Source organism: Falco cherrug, chromosome 1 (genome assembly GCF_023634085.1).
Source record: "Falco cherrug isolate bFalChe1 chromosome 1, bFalChe1.pri, whole genome shotgun sequence".
NCBI classification, from domain to species: Eukaryota; Metazoa; Chordata; class Aves; order Falconiformes; family Falconidae; genus Falco; species Falco cherrug.
In genome coordinates this window covers 119,689,401-119,707,865 of record NC_073697.1, presented here as the reverse complement: position 1 = coordinate 119,707,865, position 18,465 = coordinate 119,689,401, and the positions used below count along the sequence as shown (strand labels likewise).

The following is an 18,465-nucleotide window of genomic DNA, read 5'->3' as shown; positions in this document are numbered from 1 at the left end:
AGGTTTTCCATCAGTGAAAGTGGTATTTAAGGCGAAAGCTCTGCCAGGAACCATCAGGTAGAGCAGATCTTACTCCCTGTGACCCTGTGATCCTGACCACTGAGCATCTCGTTGCAGATGGCATGCTCATGACGACCCAGCGAGTAGAGAGCGCCAGCAGCACCCTCACCAAACAGATCACCAAAGAGTTTGTGAGCCGGACCGTGATGTCCAGTGGGACCCTCACCAAACAGATGGAGAGGCAGTTCTACGAGGCCTGAGCCAGGGCAGGCTGCCCGCCAGAGGGACATTTGTGTTCAGGTGGCAGGACTTTGTAGAACAATACAAGGGTGCTTCATCCAGACCCTGCTGCAGTGCCTGGGCAGCTCCTCCTGTAGGCAAGGACCCTCCACGGCACTACAAGCTCTGGACCTCTCCTTTGGAGTCCAGTGAGCTCAAAGCTCTGGCATGGTTGGGTCATCAGATGTGTGGGCTTCATCATCCTTCAGGGTTTCTCCACCCTGTCCTGCTCTGCAGAGACTCAGTTCTGCACAGTCCACAGGGATGCCTTCCACGAACAACCACCGCTCACCCCAATACCATTCTTCAATGCCCATCCATCCCAATACACCTGCCAAAATTCGGGTGTCTCGATGGCTCCAGCCTCCCCAGATAAATGGAACAGAAAGATTTATTCTCAGGTCCTCAGTTTTGAGAGGATCCCAGCTGGCAACACCCTGATTTATAGAAGGTCACTCTTTCCGTCTTTGCTCCAGGCTCTCTGGCAACTTGCCTGTCCACTGGAGATGGTTATTTTGTTCTGTTTGGGTTTTTCATGAGAGCTGCAAGGTAGGGGTTTGGGGTAACCTATGCTTTCTTACTGCACCTATTTGTGTCTGTCCTTCGCTGCTAACATTGGGTACCACGATAGCAAAGTATAGCCTTTCGTTTGTATAGCGTTACTGATGATGGCCTCTGCTGCATTTTTTTTTCATACAACATTGTACAGTTTTCATAGTATATATATAAATATATATAAATGTATTTTATTGTTTTATAAAAAAAATGGAGGTAGATGAGATCTATGCTGAATGTGGAGGCTACACTGGGACTGGAGCTGCTGAGAAACATGAATAACTGGAAGAAATTAGTTCAGGGCTTGATCCAAAGGCCACTAAACCCTGTGGAAAGCCTGTTGATGACCTGGTGGGCTCTGCCTTGGGCTTTATATCCTCCAGCAGCAGAGACTCCAGCAAAAGGCTGCAGAGCATCTGTGAGCTAGGTGTGCTCCAGCCACAGCACGTGTCTGCAGAAGGGCTGGGAGCTGCCTGGAGGCGAGGGATGGGGATGGCCCAGGCAGCTCCCATGCCTGCAGTTGGGAACAGCACCTGGCGTTCCTTACGTGGCTGGTGAGGACAGTGTGAGATTTTGGAGCAGGAGATGTTGGTTATCTTTCAAAAGCCCTTTTGCCCAACAGCAACGTCCATGAAGAGACCTGCGACCCCTCATTAAATGCAGGGGAAGAGCAAGCCTGGGAACAGCGGGTGCCCTCACCATCCCGGGCAAGGCTGTGCTGCCCTCAGCCCTTGGCTTCAGCTGCCCCTGCACGGTGCGGGGCGCAGGGCTGAGCTGAGACCTTGCTGGACTTTCCTGGCTCTGGGCACGATGCCTGGCGTCTCACTGCCCTGTGCCAACGGGAACAATCGGGCTCTGTGTCTCATTGAACAGCATGCTTCCCTGGCGTGCTTCAGCCGCACAGGAGCAGGCGAGGAGCCTGCCGAGAGCAAGGACCCTGCCGCAAGCAGCAGCTGCCGCTGCTCTGAATTAGAGCTTCCAACCAAAACAGCAGCTGCCTGGTCTCCCTGGCAGCATCCCTGCCTGATTTGAGCTGACACTGGACCTCAGTGCTTTCGTTCTTTTTTTTCATTGCTTTTCTTCTTTTTCTTTTTAACTCAGAAGATGACTTTCCAGCACTGACACCACCGAGAGCTCCCTCTCCTCTCCAGGATGTTCATTTGGGTGGGAGGGGTTGTACATGGTTGAGCCAAAGATGCACGTGGGTAAGTAAAGTCCCCAGCAGTCTCCAGGACTGCAGCTGAAGCTGGGTCAGTTTTGGACTTGGGTCAACAGGCACTTCACCAACCCTGTGGTTTTACTGTGCCTTGAAGAAGCACTTATTTTCCCAGAGCAACTATCAGTGGCATTAGCCTGTCTGCCTCCCAGCTCCCATCTCACCTTCGTGGCTGGGGCATCTTCTTTGGCTGATGTGCGTCCTCCTGCACAAGGACTCTGTGACACTTCCCTTCTGCTTTGTGATCCAGGGTAAAATGCCGAAAATGCTTAAAAAGGGAGCCCCATTTCTGAGCATTTTAGCCAAAGAGTATCCTGTTACCCAAGAGAAGAGCACAGCCCCTCAGCTGCTGCTCTCCAGCGCATCACACCATCCCCATGCGCAAGGCAGCTCTGCACCTAACCAACGCCTCGTACTAGAACAGCGTCACTTTTTAATTTTCATCTGGTCATGAGGGCTGGTGGTGGTTCAGCCTTTCCGAGGTGGATCCAACAGCCCGCCCTTTGATCAGATGGCTTCCTATTGCACTCAATAAATGTGTTCTCTACAGTCTGTCTCTTCCCTTTTCTTTCAAAAAATACTGTAATTAAAAAAAATATCACACACACCCCACTACCTTCTATCTGCAGCAGCAGGTGAAGGACACGTGCTAGATGCAGGTACCCAAGCAGGGGCTTCTACCAAATGTCAGTACGTGCCTCCTCCACCACCATCCTCTCCCGCCACTGCAGCTTCAGAGGCACTACTGGACCCCATGACAAACTGGAGTTAAACCAGTCTCCTGTGAGGAAAGGTCTCCAGTGACTCTGGTGTCAGAGCTTGGCTCAGGCAGGCGCAGAACAGCTGTGCAAATGTTTTGCATTTATTAGGCAAATCATGCAAACAGGCAAACGATTCCCTTGCAAATCGAGGCAAGTGGCTGCCTCTCAGGGGGAGGCGATCCCAGCCTAGGCAAGGTGGTTGCACCTCTACAGGGGCAGCACCTTTGCCCCTCCGGAGGGTTTGGTGAGGTAGAAGGTGGCTGTACCGCTGAATCTCTCCTAGGAGACAAGAGAAAGAGTGAGTGCTGGTGCTCTGGGGCTGTACCACACCACAGGCCTGGGGATGCCAGAGCTGGGGGGACAAAGGCCCTGCCAGTCATCCCAGCTGTGTGTCTGGTCCAGCCACCGCTCCAACAGTGGCCGTGTGAGATGCTTTTTGGGGACAGCATGCTGCGCTGGCCACTGCCTGGGGTTCCTTGGTCCATCCACAGCATGAGGCAGGGAATCTATCAACACATCCCCAAGCTGACCCTTCAGCAGCCCCGTATGGACTGTTGTCCATGATTTTTCCAAGCCCTTTTTGACCCTGCTGATGCTGCCAACCTCCATGGCCTCTGGCAACAGCAGAAAACTCACCGCCAGTTCTGTGCAGTGCTTCCTCGACTCTCTTTTTCTCCTCTCATTGAGTGGTTGCCGGTCCTTATTTCAGAGGATTTGAGGGCCAGTTCCACCCTCACCCTATGTAACCCCCTCACTGTTCTGTAACTCCTGGTCATGTTCCCTCTCTCCCAGCTTCCCATCAGATGGCAGAGGCACAGCCCCTTCGGTCTCTCCTCATTTCAGACAGCTTCCTCTGCCCCTTCTTTATCCCCCCTACTATTCACAGGGCGCACCACGATCTCCTATAGCAGCAAAATGAGGCTCTGTCTAGTTCACAGCCCCCCTTTCCTGACACCCCCATTTTGCTGGCGTTTTCAGCCACCAGTGCACGCTGAGCTCCTGCTTTAGAGAACATCGATGACGGCACTGAGATCCTTCCTGGGCCATAACTACCAGCGTTAAGCTCAGCATTGCCTAAGCTCAGCTTGGATTACTTTCCCCTAGACGGATTTAGCCTTCCTGAAGCTCAGCCGGCACCTTTTCACTGACTTTCTCCATGCAGCAAGGTCCCTGGGCAGCACTCTGCGACTAGCACAGCACTGAACAGCCTGCAAGACACCCTGAGCACCCTGAACACTGAACCAACAGTGAACCAACACTGAACACCCTGAGCAGCATCAGCAAACTTGGGGTCACCCCTGCGCAGCACTGGATGGGCTACCCCAACCCCAAGCGCCTCAGGAATGCACCTTCAGCGGCGTCCCCGGGCCATGCCCCTGCGTCTTTCCTTGGGATCTTTAAGTCAATCTCCTGGCGGTTTTCTGCCACGTACCTGGATGTGGTGTTGGGCTCTCTCTGCAGCCCCAGCCTCCAGCAGCGTCACCGTGCAGCCTCCAAAGCCTCCCCCGGTCATCCTGCTGCCATAAACCCCATCGACCTCCAGGGCTGCCACTACCAGCTCGTCCAGCTCCGGGCAGCTCACTTCGTAGTCGTCCCTGGAGAGAGGAGACCGGTGGTCAGCCCCGTCCCACACCCCAGCAACAGCCCCTGCACCCCAAACAGCTAAAACATGCATCTTGGTGCATCCATGGCCGTAGCAAACTGCAGCGAGGCAGGATGCTGCAGATCCTAGTCCAGATCTTTGTCTGTAAGTGCACGCAGATGTGAGCAAGGCCATGAGCACTGGGGACCCGCTGGGCACTGCTGTAAGCAGCACATCTATAACATACGTGACCGGCTGCCTCATCCCCCTGGCACAGAAGCCTGCAGGGCTTTTCTTAAAACTCCCTGGGAGGCTGAACCACGAGAGATGCTGGGCAGGCTGCCCTCAGTGCTGCATCCACAGGCAAGGGAACCCCACCAGGACTTGATGCTGATGCCCCCCCAACACAGCTTGCCCTGCCCCACGTAGGTAAATTGGTAAATTCTCACCTGAGCGAGTTGTGACTCTCCACCATCAGTCTCCCAAACATCCTGTAGTCCCTGTCCTGCAGCGCTTGTGCTGCCTGGACCGTCCGTGCTATCTCGCCAATGACATGCCTGGCCCGCCGGTACACCTCCTCGCCCAGCCGGCTCCTGGCCGCTGCAGAAACATGCATGCCACTGCAGCAAAGCCGCTCAGGTCTGCAGGATGCTGCTGGGGCTGAGCGCGGCCTCATCCTGCAACCATCCTGTGCCAGAGCTTCTCTGCTTGCAGCATGCTCCCGCCCCGGTATGTGCACCCCCCACCTGTCATGGGTGCTGCCCCACAGTCTCAGCCCGTGCCATGGGGCACCGAGCTCCCACTTCCCTGAGGCACAGCCAGAACCCAGAAAGGGACTGTCCCCACCTTCCAGCTCGGCCATGGTAGCATCTCGAAGGCTGGCTTTGCCGAGCGCCACTGCTGCCTCCTCGCACTGCCGCCGGCGCGTGGGGTACTCACTGCCCGTCAGCGTGTGCCGCACGTTGGAGTTGGTGATGAGGACGGCCAGGCTGGCATCGGTCAGTGGCACAAGGGTGGTCTCCAGGGACCTGCAGGGAGAGCTCAGCACAGGCCACGTGCCCGTCCCCTCTGCCCGCTCCAGCCCTTGGCCATCCAGGTGAGGCCATGTGGCAGGCAGCTCCTGCCTCAGCAGAGGCAAAGTCCAAGTGGTTTAGGATTTTGCTAGAGCATTTAACTCGCTCCCAATTATTAGTCCCATAATAGACCCTAATGACTTCGCAGGAAGGACAGCCCAGGCAAGCAGCAGAAAGGATGCAGGAGGAAGAAACAAGACAAGGGAATTAAAATGCAGGGAGCCCCAGCCCTGTGATGAGATCCTGGGCTGTGTTCAGGGGTTAACCCCTCTCTGCACTCCTGCATTTATTTTGTAGCCACAGAACCAGCTCGTCCCCACCCGGCCGAGGTGGGCACAGCACAGTGACCTCAGCTCCCGGCCCTGACCTGCAGTCAATGAGCAGCGCGTGGCCTTCCTTGCCCATCACAGATATGAACTGGTCCATGATCCCGCAGGGCATGCCAGCGAACGTGTGTTCCGCTTTCTGGCATGCCAGTGCCTTGGCTACCAAATCACCATCATCTGTGCCAGAGCAGAAGGATGCAGGTTAGCAGCTCTGGGACCTTTGCCCCTTGCTCTGGAGCAGGGGGAACAAATGAAAAGGTAAAGGGTGGCTTTCCCACAGAATGGGGTTTTGCTAAGGCATCAGCTGCAGGTGCTTGCTTCTGCACCAGTGCATGGCATCAGTGCCAGCATGGGTCCCTGGAGCCAGCTGGATGCAACAATTTGACACTGATGTCTCGGATCTCTCAATTTTTGGGGACATGAGGGTGGGGAGATGCTCCTAAGGGAACATCCTCCCATCTCCGCAAGCTGGGCTTGTCCATGTGCTTTAGAGCATGGACAGGTCAGGCTGCATGAGCCAGAGAAGCCCCACAGCCACAGTGGTGCCAGCTCTGGCTACAGGGAGGGCAGGGGGTTGTGACCCATCCCACATTGGCATTTCCCCAAGGGCTGTGGGATCTTCCTAAGGGCACCCCCCTCATCCTGGCTCCCACCTGGGAATGGAGGTGCTGGGGCCAGGACCGGCTGCTGCCTTACCAGGACAGAGCTGCTGGAGGAAGGTGTAAGTAGCCACCTCCAGAGCGGCCGAGCTGGAGAGGCCCCCGCCCAGGGGGATGTTACTGGCTACCACGGCGCTGAAGCCTGGCACAGGACCACCTGCGGGAAGAGAAGGGAGGAGGGGGGCTGTGAGCCCCTGTGAAGCTGGGGGTTGCCCTAGCCCACAGCTCGTGGGGAACTCAGTGAGGAGTCCCTGTCTGATATCCCACTTTAAAACACAGAGTGTGACCCACGAATGCCCCACCCCCTAACACGGAGGTCTCTGGAGTGGAAAGCATCTCTGCTGGAGCCTGGGCCCAGCAGCAGCTGCAGGATTGCACCGGCACTGGAAAAGCCCTTGGAGCACGCCAAAAGCCAGGAACAGAGCACTAGCCCCGCGTGAGGGGGGCTCTAACCCACCCAGCAGCCTGAGCCTTACCCCGGTAGTGCTGGATGACACCCTTGATGTAGTTGGCCCAGCGAGGCTGCCCCGGGCTCAGAGGGCTGCCTGAGCGTGGGGTCGGGAACTGCACCCTGTGGGGCTCATCTGCCTCCGCCGAGGTGGTGAGGATGGAGATGGTCCCGTCCTGCGTGGGGGATCCCACCAGCACCGTCCCCAGCGGCAGGGCCTGAGGGGTGGGGGGGGGGGAAGGTGCGCTCAGACCCTGCGGCATCCCTTGGAGCATCCACACTGGTGGTGGGGGGACAGCTGTGACCCACAGCTGGCAGCACCCAACACTGTTACCATTAACTCTGCGCAGAACTGCCAGCCCCCAGCACACACTCCAGCTCATCACAGGCTATTTAATTTATTTCAGGGTATTTAATTTATTTCTGGCTATTTAATGTCACACAGGGTCAGTCTTAGCACTGAAACGCTGTGACCGACCCCCTCAGCTTAGCACCGGGGTGCTGCTGCTGGGCTCTGGGGGAGTGGAAACCCTCAAAAAGGACATGAGAGGCTTCAGGAAGTTTTCATAACTTCAAGGGAATTCGGCTGGCCTGCTCCCACTTTCCTTGCCCCCAAAATAATTAGCTGTAGGTTTGATTTAGGACTGAGCAGGGGCTTCCCTGCCAAGCCGGAGGAGGGCAGGAAGCCCCAGCTGCTTCCAACCATCTCTGCCACCAAACCATCGCCCTCCAGGAGAGGGAATTTGTTTGACGGGGTTGCAGAAAAGAGGTTTCAGCCCCTCAGAAAGGCGGTCGGGGAGGGGGAACCGCATCCCCTCTGCGGTGCGTTAGGAGCCGGAGTGCGGGATGCTGCCCGCGATGCTGCGGGTCCCGCTCCGAGCTCCGGTTCGGGGATCCCGCAGGGTCCTGGGCGGGGGATCCCTGGGGGGTCATAGTGGGGCGGGGAGGGGGGAAACGGCAGCCGGGGACCCCCGGGAGGCTGCCGGAGGGACCCGGAAGGGTGACAGGAGGGCTGGCGGGGCCGGGGCGGCGGAGCGCGGCCTTACCATGGGCAGCACGAAGCCGCCGTTGTAGTCGGTGTGCTCGCCGATGAGGTTGACCCGGCCGGGGGCCCAGGCCGCCAGCACCGCCCGCGCCCCGAGCGCCGCCCCGTGCTCCCGCCGGGCGGCCGCCACCAACGGGGCCCACCCGGGCTCCGCCACCGCCTGCGCCATGGCCGCCAGCACCGCGCCGCCACCCCGCACCGCCCCCTGGTCCCGCACCGCCCACGGGCTCCGCCCCCTGGGTCCCGCACCGCCCCCTGGGTCCCGCACCGCCTGCGGGCTCCGCCCCCTGGGTCCCGCACCGCCCCCTGGTCCCGCACCGCCCACGGGCTCCGCCCCCTGGGTCCCGCACCGCCCCCTGGGTCCCGCACCGCCCGCGGGCTCCGCCCCCTGGGTCCCGCACCGCCCCCTGGTCCCGCACCGCCCCCTGGGTACTGCACCCGCCCCCGGGATTCCGCACGGCCCTCGGGCTCCGCATCACCCCGCCGGCGGCCGGACTGGAACTTTCGGCACTTTGGGACCGAGCTGGGGGGGCCCTCCCGGTGCGGGCAGCCCCCTCCCGGTGCGGGCAGCCCCCTCCCGCGGCCTGGGAAACGCTGCTCGTGCGCGTGCACCCCTATAGGCAGGGCGACAGCCGCACCTACACACGCCCGTGTGTACCTATGGCGGTGCCGGCACCGGGGGCTTTCCAACACACGTACCTGCCCCCCCGCCCCCCCTGTGCTGGGGTAAGTGTCGACACACGCGCACACACGTGCACCGCCGACTCTTACATAGGCCATATATATGCCAAGACATATATTTTGTGTACGTGTATCTGTGCGTGTCTGTCACACCTATATACATCAGCGGCTGTCAATGCTTTTGATACACGTAGAGGTTTGTATGTATAGTTGTGTGTGTGCCGGTGTGCTGTAAGTGTGCGGGGTAGGGGTGTCGCTGTGTCGGGGTGTCGGTCGGTCCGTGCCTGGCCGGCCCCGCAGGGGTGGGGGGTGTGAGCCGGGGTCCCCCCCGCGGGGCCGGGCTACTCCGCTCCCGGGGCGGGGCCGTTCCGGTTCCCGGTTCCCGCCCGGAGCCGCTCGCAGGACCTCCCGGGCGGGGGCAGGACGAGCCCATGGCCAGGAAGGAGCCGCTGCTGAGCGCCCTTAAAGGTAAGCATGGCCCCCCAGGGCGGGCCGCATCCTGCCGGGGTGTCAGGCCCGTCCCACAGCACCGGCAACCCACGCTGGGGGGGCTTGAATGAGTGCCCCCCCCGCCCCGCCGGCTGGGGTGCCGCCCGTGGGTGCTGATGCTCCCCTCACCACAGGCGGGGTGCTGCGGCTGCGGGAGGGCGGGGGGCCCTGCACCGACACCTCGCCGCACCTCGCCTCCCTCTGCCAGCTGCTGGAGAGCATCCTGCGCAAGGGGCTCCAACGTGAGTGGTCCTGTGTGCCCGGGCAGGGGGGGTGGCGGCATCCCAGGGCCCACGTGAGTGGTCCTGTGTGCCCGGGCAGGGGGGGTGGCGGCATCTCAGGGCCCACGTGAGTGGTCCTGTGCACCTGGGTGGGGGGGTGACAGCATCCCCATGCCCACCTGAGTGGTCCTGTGCACCTGGGTGGGGGGTGTCAGCATCCTGGTGCCCACGGCGAGGGGCCTCGCGCTCCCTTTCTCCCGCAGAGCCAGCCTGGGGCTTCAGGAGACGGGATTACTGGCACTGGCTGGAGCAGCTTCCCACAGGAACCAGCGGCGGGTGAGCAGCCCCAAGCCGTGGTGGTGTCCATCGCGACGTGCTCCCCCCAAAAGACCCCGGGTGCAGGGGGGTGCTCCCACATTCTGCCAAAATCTCCCCCGCGCACTGCTTCCGCTCTCCCCAGCAGGCCGACCCCTCTCTCCGCCAGCATCCAGCAAGTGGGCAGCTGCCAGGGCGTGCGGACGGCACAGGGTCGCGGGCGGCACTTTCTGCGCTTGGCCCTGCAGAGGAAGGTGCTGGCGGCGGCCGTACAGCAGCTGGCGCAGACCCCCCGGCTCCTGGAGGTGCAGGACACAGTGGGGGGCTGTGACCCATGGGTGGGGGGCGGTGGGCAGCGGCACGGCGGGGTGATGGTGCCGTTCCTCTGCGTTTCAGTTTTACGATCCGGTGAGCTCCATCCTGGGCAATGAAGACCTTCTGGGTAAGACGGGTGGCTCCTCCAAGGTGGGGTGCAACCTGCCCCCGGGGTGGCTGTCACAGGCATTATGGCACCCTGATGCTGCAGCGGGGGATGTGGGAACAGTCCATTGGGATTTTTCTAAGCCAAACTTAGTGGTGAAATCGGAATCTGCTGCTGCAGAGGTGGAGAACGAGGCGTAAACATTTAACCATGGTTTCAATCCATCTAAGGTTGGTTTTAGTGTCATGGGATAGGAAAACTGCTTCTGATGTGTCTCCTGTGTTACCTCTTTGCACCAAGGGTGCTGGTTAAGCAGCCTGGCTTCTCGGGGAGCCCTTGGCAGCTGGGTCTAGGCTGCGGTCCCGTGGGGGGGTCACAGGGGGGGTTGGTGCGGTAACTGGCTGCGTTGCCTTGGCAGGCTGTACCACCCCACCCGCAGCCATGCTCCTTGGGGGGGGCCGGGTGAAAGCCTTTAATCTTTTGATTATGATAAATAACCCCGTGTTAAACCTGTACCTTGATGGCTTATAAATCACCCACACTGCTGGTTCATGAGCAGATTGCAGATCTCCGTCAGTGTAATTGCAAGGCTCGGTGCAGGAGAGCCTGGGCAGCTTGGCTTTGCATGTAGGGGGAGAAATGGAGAGCAAGTTGCTCGTCAGCAGCGTTTGCTGTGAGCCTTGGTCTGAATTTGGGGACATCAGGTGGCAAGCTGCAGCACTTCTCTCCCCGTGCCGGCAGCAGGAGCCCGGGACGAGCCTGCAGCAGCAGCCAGGGTGCCGTGGTGCTGGATGCTCTCAGGGCCTCACTCCCCAGGGCTCATCAGTTATGCTGAGAATGGCTTTATTCGGACCCCTGCCATGTCCCTGCCAGGCTGTGGCTGCCATGAACCCAGCGGTGACACTCTCTCCCTGTCCCTCTGCAGAGCCCTTCCTCTCGCTGCTGCTGGTGATGACAGAGATGGATTTCTCTCTGGACCTGCAGGTACGGTGACAAATCAGTGGGGTGGTGGCCAGCCCATGGCTACTGGTGTTTGGCCCTGGCCCCTTCCTCGCCGGGACCGATGGCACTGACACTCCTTTGTTTGCAGAACTGCAGCTTCTTGGATGAAAGCTGGCTGCTGCCGGTAAGAGCTCCCCTCTCCCCAGAGTCATCCTTTCACCACCTGGTCCTCGCTGAAAAGTCCAATGAGGAAGATAAGGAATGATGTGGTGGGGAGGGATTGCCACACAGCCCTACCCAGCCACAGCCAGGGGTGAACTGGCTCAGGGCCACCAGCACGAGCGGAGCCATCTCTGCCACCGAGGTGGGATCCTGCTGGGTGCCTGTGCTGTCACCGGGAGCAGATTCCAGCATTTCTGGGAGTAAACCCAAGCAAGAGTAGTACCCAGGCCTATAAACTGCTGACATAAACAAAGTTTTCCTATGCTCCCTTCCCTGCTTTCTTGCCAAAAAAAATCCCCGTTTCCCTGAGCTGACACAGACTTCAGTTGGGTTTGCTCTTGGTTTTGCTCCATGAAATAGTGCATTTATGGAGAACAGCAGGGACGCCTTGATGGCTTTTAAAAATGAAGAGCAACCCTCCGCTGCCTTTTTAACCCAAAAGAATCCCAATAAAAAAGCTCTAGGTGGCTCTGGAGCTGGTTGTGGTGTGCGCTGAGCCATGGCACTGCGGCGGAGGCTGGGATCCCGTTGGCTTTTGGGCATTTCTAACAGCTGCTGCTCCTGGCCAAGCTGGCCACATTTCGGGTCCCTGCTTAATGCAATGTGACAATAAATGCCACCACGAAGAGCTTCAGGAAGGGGCAGCAGTGCTGCCCTGGCTGCGTGGGGCAAGGCAGGAGGGCTCATCGCACAGTTCAGGGTTCACCTTGCTGCTTTGCCATCCCATCCATCTAGCAGGTTTGTCCCTCCAGGGTCTGGCCACAGCTGAATCCCAGGAGAGGACAGGGATGAGCAGCCACTGATGGTCCCAGCTCAGCCCAGGGCACTGGGGACTGGCCTCCCAAAGCCCTGGCTTGGCATTGATGCCAGAAATGATCCAGGGCAAGGGGTCCCCATCCTCCCTGTTGTCCTGGTCATGCTCCTTGGGCATTCTGTGGCCATTGCCAGGGCCACTGGCACTGGGCACTCTCTTCCAGGTGTGCATCACTTATGAGACGGTCCCGTGCCTAGCACTGGGAATGGTGCTAAGGTAGGAGCCCTTGATCCTCCTCTCCAATCTCCAGCAGGATCTGGACTCAATGCTCCTTTCCCCCCTGCCATCACCCGCCCACCCCCCCAAAAAAAGGAGGGGAGATAAATACCCCATTGACAGCATCAGGGTGCTCTCGGGTGCTTTTTTCACCATCGGCTCATGGTATCTGCTGCCTGTGGGGTGGCTTTTCCTTGCCTCCGTGTATCGGTGGCACATCACTGATGGTACAGAAGGGCTGGGGGAGTGGGGCTGGGTCCCCGGTGCTGAGCTGGGGCTCGGCCACATGCCCAGGTACGTGGATGGCCGCGTCTTTGTCACCGAGGTGCTCCCTGAAAGCCAGGCAGAGGTGGATGAGGTGGTGCTCGCCGGTGACATCCTCGACGAGATCAATGGCTGCTCTCTGAGAAATGCCTACAACGGGCAGGTGGGTGGGCATGGGGGACTGGCATATCTCCCCCTCTCCTGCCCCCTGTCCTCCCCTCTGCTTCCCCCCCCTCTAGGCCGGGGCCATGCTGCAGAAGCTGAAGGGACAGCCGCTCAGCTTCCGCCTGCTGCGATGGCGGTGGCACGACGGGGAGGTCTACGAGCCGCTGCTGCCCTACCTGAAGGTCCTGAAGGAGAAGGAGCCCCAATTCCAGCTCCAACGCGGTCCCCGGCACAGGAGCGAGGGGGAGCCATGGGGGCTGCATGGGGGCAGGTAGGTCTGGTCCCACAGAGACCCCCCGGGAGGGGCTGGGGGTCCTGACATCAGGGCAGCCCCCTGCCCACACTATCCCCAGCTCAAGGCTGTGGGGCTGAAGCTGCCCCCATTGCCTGGGGGCGGTGGGGGCCTGTGAGCATCTTCCCTGTGAAGAGCAGGAGGAGGATGAGCAGGGGGTCCTTGCTCTGGTGCCCCCCAGCCCTTTTCTCCCCAGGCTGCTTTACAACCTGCGCTACCTGGGCCAGACCAGCGTTGGGAAGGTGAGGCGATGGGGCAGAGATGTGCCCAGGGGTAAAACGTCTCTGCTGAGTTTCTTTTCACTTGTCCATGGGTTATCCCCCCCCTTCCCGCTCCGTTTCAGTGTGGTGGCAAAGAGGTGCTGGACCGGGCCATCTCCGCCGTGCTGGAGAGGCACGCGGCAGCGCGGGTGAGCGATGGGGCTGAGGGCATCCCGGGAAGGGCTGGGGGAGAAAACTGCAGGGAGAGGTGTCCTCTGCCCGGGGATATTTTTTCCTGCCAGCTCCAGGTTTACTTGCACAGGCTGAGTATTTGACACCCCCACCCCTTTGGGTTTGTTTTGATTGTGGGGTTGTTTTGGGGTTTTTTTTCCTGGTTGGTTTTTTCTCCTGGTTAGAAGTGTATCTGCAGCCAGGAAAGGAAAGTGCATTAAGGAAAAAAAATAGAACCACTCTGCAGGAAAGCACTTGGAAAGCTGTGGGGAGGCTAAGCCTGGTTCTGGCGTGCCTTAAGGCTCAGGTCACTTGTTTTAACCTTTTTTTGGGGGGGTGGTTTGTGAAAAGATTCAGGTGCAGGAGCACTGGGTGGTAGAAAAAAGGGCAGCGCAGGGAAAACTCCTTGAAGAAGCTGTGCGTGACTGTGCTTCATCACCTCCACTTCCGAATAATCTCGCTCTTGTGAGTGTCTTACGGAAGCAGAGCTCAGCTGCTGTGGTGATGGGGGCTTCTTCCTCCTCCATCCCCCATTCAGGAGGTTTTATTTGATGTGAAGGAAGCAGAAGTGCTCATACGGGAGAAACCTTCTTCCAAGGTAAGCAAGTGACTCCCCAGGCTGCCTATCCCATGGCGCGGGGAGCCTGGCTGGGGGGGCCATGGGGCCAGTTTAAACCAGGAACAGGGATGACAGGGACGGTCCCCAGTGCCACCTCCCTCTTGTCCCCTGCACAGCTCCTGTGCCGCTACCCCTACCCCACCATCTCCTGCGTGGGACGCTGCATGGACAGCAGCAATGTATTCGCCTTCTGCGTGGCGTAAGTGTTGCCCGTGGGCCCTGGGAGGGGGGATGGAGAGGAATGTGGGTCTGAGAAAATAAACAAGCAGCATCCAGACCAGCCGCAGGGTCTCTGGTGTGGTTACAAGCCAGGGCTGGGCTTTCAGAGCTGCTCTCTCTGCCGGCTAATGTACGTGTTTCCATTTTTAGTGCTTCCCCGGAGAGCCCTGACAGGAGCACGTTCGACTGCCTGGTGTTTGCATCGAGTTCGGAGCAAGAATGCGAGGAAATCATCAGGAGAATCGGTAAGGGAGCTGTTTATGTCTTCAGATATCATCACAGGGAGATTGTGGGAATACCAAGAATTGCTGTTCTGATCCACCACATGGAAGATGTAACTTAATTTCTTTTTTTGTTGAGGTTACTAAGATGAATAGATACTTTGATAGAGTTTTCTGGTGGGTTTGGGGTTTGCATAGTGGTTGGTTTGGGGTTTGTTTTCTTTTTTTCAGAATTGCTAGACAATGGTTTTATTTTAAGAAACGGCTCCTAGGCGTACCCAGACGTTTCATTGTTTCCACTAAGAACTTGGGAGGAAACAGTGTTTTCGAGGGATGTTATTTTAAAGCATAGTTTTCCTGCAGGAGCCCAGCCTGCTACTGCAGTTTAGCACCAAACCAAGCATTCATAAAGCCCATTCTGATTTTTAACCTGCCTAAATGCAAGCTGGGTGGCACTTCCCTAATTGCATGGCTCCTGGGCCACTGACAACACTCGGGTTTCTCGTGGGGACATCTCTGCCATATGTCCCCTCGACGGGCTGTACCCCCCGGGACAGCCCTGCCTGGGCAGTCTAGCTGGGATCACTCAGCATCAACCAAGTTTGAGATGGTGCTTAACTTGGATCCAGGCCTTGAAAGCAATGAAGCTTACGATTTAGATGCAAGGAAATCTTTTCTTCACTATAGGTTTAGCAGTGAGGGAAATACTTGTTTCAGTCCTGATCCTGGATCATTTTATAACACGTTTTTAGCAGCCCCGTGGCAGACGTAATGGTGTTATGGGGCCGCCTTTGCTATGCACGCATGCGGAGCGGCGTAGGAAAGGGTGCTGGGGAAGCTGTGTAGGAGCGGGTGCTGAGTACCTCTTCCTCCAGCTGCAGGATTCAAGCACACGGAGTGGTTTGTCTGAGAAGGGAGAGCCCTGGCTCCAGCCCCCCACTCCCGGGAGCAGGAGCCGGGACGGTTTCACGCCGTGGCCATGGAAGGAAGCACTGCAAACGCATCCAGTCAGCGAATGATGGTGCAGGTGGCCAGTGCTGCTCTCAGGTGTAACTATTGCTGTTTATTCCTCCTGGAATGCTGCTTCTGCCATAGCACTTTTAATTTCATGGAAATAAATTGAGATGAGCTAGTTCAGCTACTTCCCTGTGCTACTTTTCTGTGCCAGCCCTACTAGTGCAGCCTGTTCTTTTAAGAGCCAAGAGCTGGCCTCACAATTCCATTTAAATTGTTAATTACCTGTGTTTCACACGTAGTCTGAGCAGCTTTCCTCCACCATGACCTAACAGGTATATACGGCTGTTCCCAGAGGCACCGCTGAGGAAAGCAGATCTGCCTTAGCAGAGAGCCTGAAGAGCTGTTCTGAAGCGAAGGCTGGAGTATAATCCCGTTTCATCAAGAAAGCTTAGATGGGAAATGAGAATCTTATTGAACACCGGTTCCAGTTTGCTTAGCAGCCCATATGCTCTCAGGTTGTGTAATTAGCTTTCCCACTTGCCCGCTGTCCTGCACCACTCATGCTGGCTGCTGTTATTAACCGGGACTTAGTCACGCAGCCACACACACCCTGCACCAAGACACTGGTGAATCTGGGAGAACAAGCTGGTGTTTTCCTTCAGGCAGACCAGTCACACAACCAAAGCATACTTTCCCCTGCATCTACCAGAAAGGAGGAGCAAGAAAAAAAAAAAACACCACCTCAACAATTTAGTTTGAGAGTTGTGCCTGAACAGCTGACAGGGGCAAGCAGTTAGGCTTTATTAAAAAAAAAAAAAAAAAGCAGCAGCCAAGAGCCCCCCACAGCAGCAGGGCTCTGTCTCACAGGCCAACAGCAATGACTCAAGCTACAGCAAACCTCTAAAAACCACTGAGGGTGGCCAGGGCAAGCTCTCCATTCTGCTGACAGACAAGATTAAGTTGCCACAGCAGCAGTCCATGATGACAAGCACCTACTGGAGCCAGGAGGAGGAAGCTTCTTCAAGCCCATACAAACCAAATGACAAAGACTCCTCACATGTGAATGTAAAACATTTAATTTAAAAATGTTGACACTACAATATATAAAATAGCTATTATAAATGCACATAGTGTATTCTATAGCTGCCAGGTTTACGTTTTTAGGAAACTGTAAGTTACACTGTGGTTAAGACTTGTAGTTTCACCCTCTGAAAAAGTCCACATTTGATCACAGTGATGTATGGTCAGACTAACAGCCCCAATTGTTAAACACTTGGATCAAGTCATAACCAGTTTTATTGCAAAAGGACCCTGTACACATTTATATCAATTCTAGTACCTTACAAGTTTAGCTACCCAACAAGTCATTAACATACAGAAACATGCATGAGAAGCAAGAAAGATCACCCATCCCTTCTGCATATTAGCAACTTGTCACTCCTGAGCAACAAGGCTCACATCACTGAGGTTTATGTGAACAGTCACTTTTAGCATTCATCCTGAGTGAAAGATGGAATGACTTAAGTACAAATGCAACATATTATAAACAATTTCTTACAAAAAAGTCACAAATTAAAACCAAAGTATTTTACAGAATTTACTACAAAACACCATAAAAACAGCCTTCACTTAAGCCCTCTCCCCCCGTATCCTGCGAGCCAACTGGATATCTTTGGGCATGATGGTGACTCTCTTGGCATGGATGGCACACAGGTTTGTATCTTCAAACAGACCCACCAGATATGCTTCGCTGGCCTCCTGTTTCAAGAGCAGAAGAAGAAATGTCGTTAGAAACCCTCAGCGAAGCACGCTCAGCGCCGCGAGCGCCGAGGCCCAGGAGGCCATAGCAATACCTGCAGCGCACCGATGGCTGCACTCTGGAACCTCAAGTCTGTTTTGAAGTCTTGGGCGATTTCCCTGACCAGCCGCTGGAAGGGCAGTTTGCGGATCAGCAGCTCCGTCGACTTCTGGTAGCGGCGGATCTCACGGAGGGCGACGGTGCCCGGCCTGGTGGGAGGAAGGAGCGGGTGAGCCGGGGCAGCGGCTGCGGCAGCGCCGGGCCGTGCCGGCGGCCTTACCTGTAGCGGTGAGGCTTCTTGACGCCGCCGGTAGAGGGGGCGCTTTTTCGGGCCGCCTTCGTGGCCAGCTGCTTGCGCGGAGCCTTCCCCCCGGTGGACTTGCGGGCGGTCTGCTTTGTACGGGCCATTTTTCCTCACTTACCTACGGGGACAGGCGCACGTGACACGGGGCCCAGCGACCCCCCACGCCCGGCCACACGGCGAGTCCCCGCTCCCTCCCTTCCCCCTTCCCCCCTCGCCCCCCCGCAGCCAGTCGCCTCAAGATCCAGAAGCGGCAGATGTCGGCGAGCTGCCCCCCCTCCCCCGCCACTGAGGCGGGCAGGCGGCCAGCGGCCTCCCCCGGGAGGGGGAGGAGGAGTCACGGTTCCCCCTCCGCCCCCGCTTCGCGTCGTGGCCCGGCCGCTCCCCTCCTCAGGGGAAGCCGACTGAGTCACGCCGCCTCCTTCTTCCTCCCAGGCCGCCCCGGGGAAGGGGGGGGATGGGAACCGGCGTGACTCAGGGCACGTAGGCATAGGCCCGGCCTGCCCGCCAGGCTCGAAGAGGAACGAAGGCCGCCAGCGGCCGCGCAGCGCCGCCTCCCGCCATAGAACGCGCCCGCCGCCCGCCGCTTACCGCTGGGAGAAGAAGGGAGCACCAGTGCCGGTAGCGCTGCGCACCGAAGCCTGCGCTGCTCCTGCCACGACCCGCTCGGCAACCAACCACCCCCTCACTGCGCCCTCCCCGCCGCCGGGACTCGCCTTTTATAGCGGGGGCGGCACACGGCGCGGTGACCTCACAATGCCTGGAAGCAGCGCGCCGCACCATTGGCCGGGACCTCCGCCGGCGCCGTGGCGTCACAACACACAAAGGCCGTGCTCCGGTTCCTCGGCGCTGATTGGACGCGTACCCGGCCGCTGATTGGTTGTTAAAGTAGGCGTCCGATTGGGTATTGTGGGGCGAGAAGGGGCCAATCGA

The 18,465-nt window shown here is 58.0% G+C and overlaps 4 protein-coding genes across 14 annotated transcripts in view; 2 read left to right on the top strand and 2 right to left on the bottom strand.

The window, feature by feature from the left end:
• Nucleotides 1-2,614, top strand: part of ITGB4 (integrin subunit beta 4) — a 31,189-nt gene extending 28,575 nt beyond the window's left edge. For all 5 annotated transcript variants that reach the window (XM_027816860.2, XM_055700795.1, XM_027816862.2 and 2 more), the window contains one exon: nucleotides 118-2,614. In XM_027816860.2, the coding sequence (XP_027672661.2) occupies nucleotides 118-260 (143 nt within the window). In that variant the 3' untranslated portion in view covers nucleotides 261-2,614. The remainder of the gene's footprint in view (nucleotides 1-117) is intronic.
• Nucleotides 2,615-2,894: 280 nt separating this feature from the next.
• Nucleotides 2,895-8,147, bottom strand: GALK1 (galactokinase 1). 2 transcript variants are annotated; one of them, XM_055700676.1, is made up of 8 exons: nucleotides 7,946-8,147; nucleotides 6,928-7,117; nucleotides 6,489-6,608; nucleotides 5,834-5,969; nucleotides 5,240-5,421; nucleotides 4,843-4,993; nucleotides 4,244-4,406; nucleotides 2,895-3,090 (listed from the first exon to the last, which is right to left on the bottom strand). In XM_055700676.1, the coding sequence occupies exons 1-8, from the start codon at nucleotides 8,111-8,113 to the stop codon at nucleotides 3,019-3,021; spliced, it is 1,182 nt and encodes a 393-aa protein (XP_055556651.1). In that variant the 5' UTR covers nucleotides 8,114-8,147; the 3' UTR covers nucleotides 2,895-3,018. The 2 variants fall into 2 exon arrangements, with proteins under 2 accessions (XP_055556651.1, XP_055556653.1); XM_055700678.1 differs by having other exon boundaries at nucleotides 6,928-7,075.
• A 241-nt stretch (nucleotides 8,148-8,388) lies between these two features.
• On the top strand, nucleotides 8,389-15,613 carry LOC114018107 (uncharacterized). 6 transcript variants are annotated; one of them, XM_055724189.1, is made up of 17 exons: nucleotides 8,389-9,093; nucleotides 9,249-9,356; nucleotides 9,599-9,671; nucleotides 9,799-9,955; nucleotides 10,047-10,092; nucleotides 10,997-11,055; nucleotides 11,162-11,197; nucleotides 12,213-12,265; nucleotides 12,560-12,692; nucleotides 12,769-12,965; nucleotides 13,183-13,228; nucleotides 13,330-13,395; nucleotides 13,769-13,882; nucleotides 13,977-14,015; nucleotides 14,153-14,235; nucleotides 14,406-14,500; nucleotides 15,352-15,613. In XM_055724189.1, the coding sequence occupies exons 1-17, from the start codon at nucleotides 9,057-9,059 to the stop codon at nucleotides 15,384-15,386; spliced, it is 1,377 nt and encodes a 458-aa protein (XP_055580164.1). In that variant the 5' UTR covers nucleotides 8,389-9,056; the 3' UTR covers nucleotides 15,387-15,613. The 6 variants fall into 6 exon arrangements, 4 of the variants coding, with proteins under 4 accessions (XP_055580164.1, XP_055580161.1, XP_055580165.1 ...); XM_055724186.1 differs by having other exon boundaries at nucleotides 9,796-9,955; XM_055724190.1 differs by lacking the exon at nucleotides 13,769-13,882 and having other exon boundaries at nucleotides 9,796-9,955; nucleotides 13,956-14,015.
• Nucleotides 15,614-16,491: 878 nt separating this feature from the next.
• LOC102049795 (histone H3.3A) lies at nucleotides 16,492-18,388 on the bottom strand. The gene is made up of 4 exons (XM_055724214.1): nucleotides 18,124-18,388; nucleotides 17,512-17,653; nucleotides 17,287-17,440; nucleotides 16,492-17,191 (listed from the first exon to the last, which is right to left on the bottom strand). Exons 2-4 carry the CDS (start codon nucleotides 17,637-17,639, stop codon nucleotides 17,063-17,065), a joined length of 411 nt encoding a protein of 136 aa, XP_055580189.1. The 5' UTR covers nucleotides 17,640-17,653; nucleotides 18,124-18,388; the 3' UTR covers nucleotides 16,492-17,062.
• Nucleotides 18,389-18,465: the final 77 nt, after the last annotated feature.

Coding starts and splice junctions, on each gene's coding strand:
- GALK1 (XM_055700676.1), bottom strand. CDS start 8,113: ATGGCGCAGGCGGTGGCGGAGCCCGGGTGGGCCCCGTTGGTGGCGGCC. Junction 7,118..7,945: donor GCGGCTTCGTGCTGCCCATG/GTAAGGCCGCGC, acceptor CCCACCCCTCAG/GCCCTGCCGCTGGGGACGGT. Junction 6,609..6,927: donor TGTCATCCAGCACTACCGGG/GTAAGGCTCAGG, acceptor CTCTTCCCGCAG/GTGGTCCTGTGCCAGGCTTC.
- LOC114018107 (XM_055724186.1), top strand. CDS start 9,057: ATGGCCAGGAAGGAGCCGCTGCTGAGCGCCCTTAAAG. Junction 9,094..9,248: donor GCTGCTGAGCGCCCTTAAAG/GTAAGCATGGCC, acceptor CCCTCACCACAG/GCGGGGTGCTGCGGCTGCGG. Junction 9,357..9,598: donor CCTGCGCAAGGGGCTCCAAC/GTGAGTGGTCCT, acceptor TTTCTCCCGCAG/AGCCAGCCTGGGGCTTCAGG.
- LOC102049795 (XM_055724214.1), bottom strand. CDS start 17,639: ATGGCCCGTACAAAGCAGACCGCCCGCAAGTCCACCGGGGGGAAGGCT. Junction 17,441..17,511: donor AAGAAGCCTCACCGCTACAG/GTAAGGCCGCCG, acceptor TCCTCCCACCAG/GCCGGGCACCGTCGCCCTCC. Junction 17,192..17,286: donor CAGCCATCGGTGCGCTGCAG/GTATTGCTATGG, acceptor CTCTTGAAACAG/GAGGCCAGCGAAGCATATCT.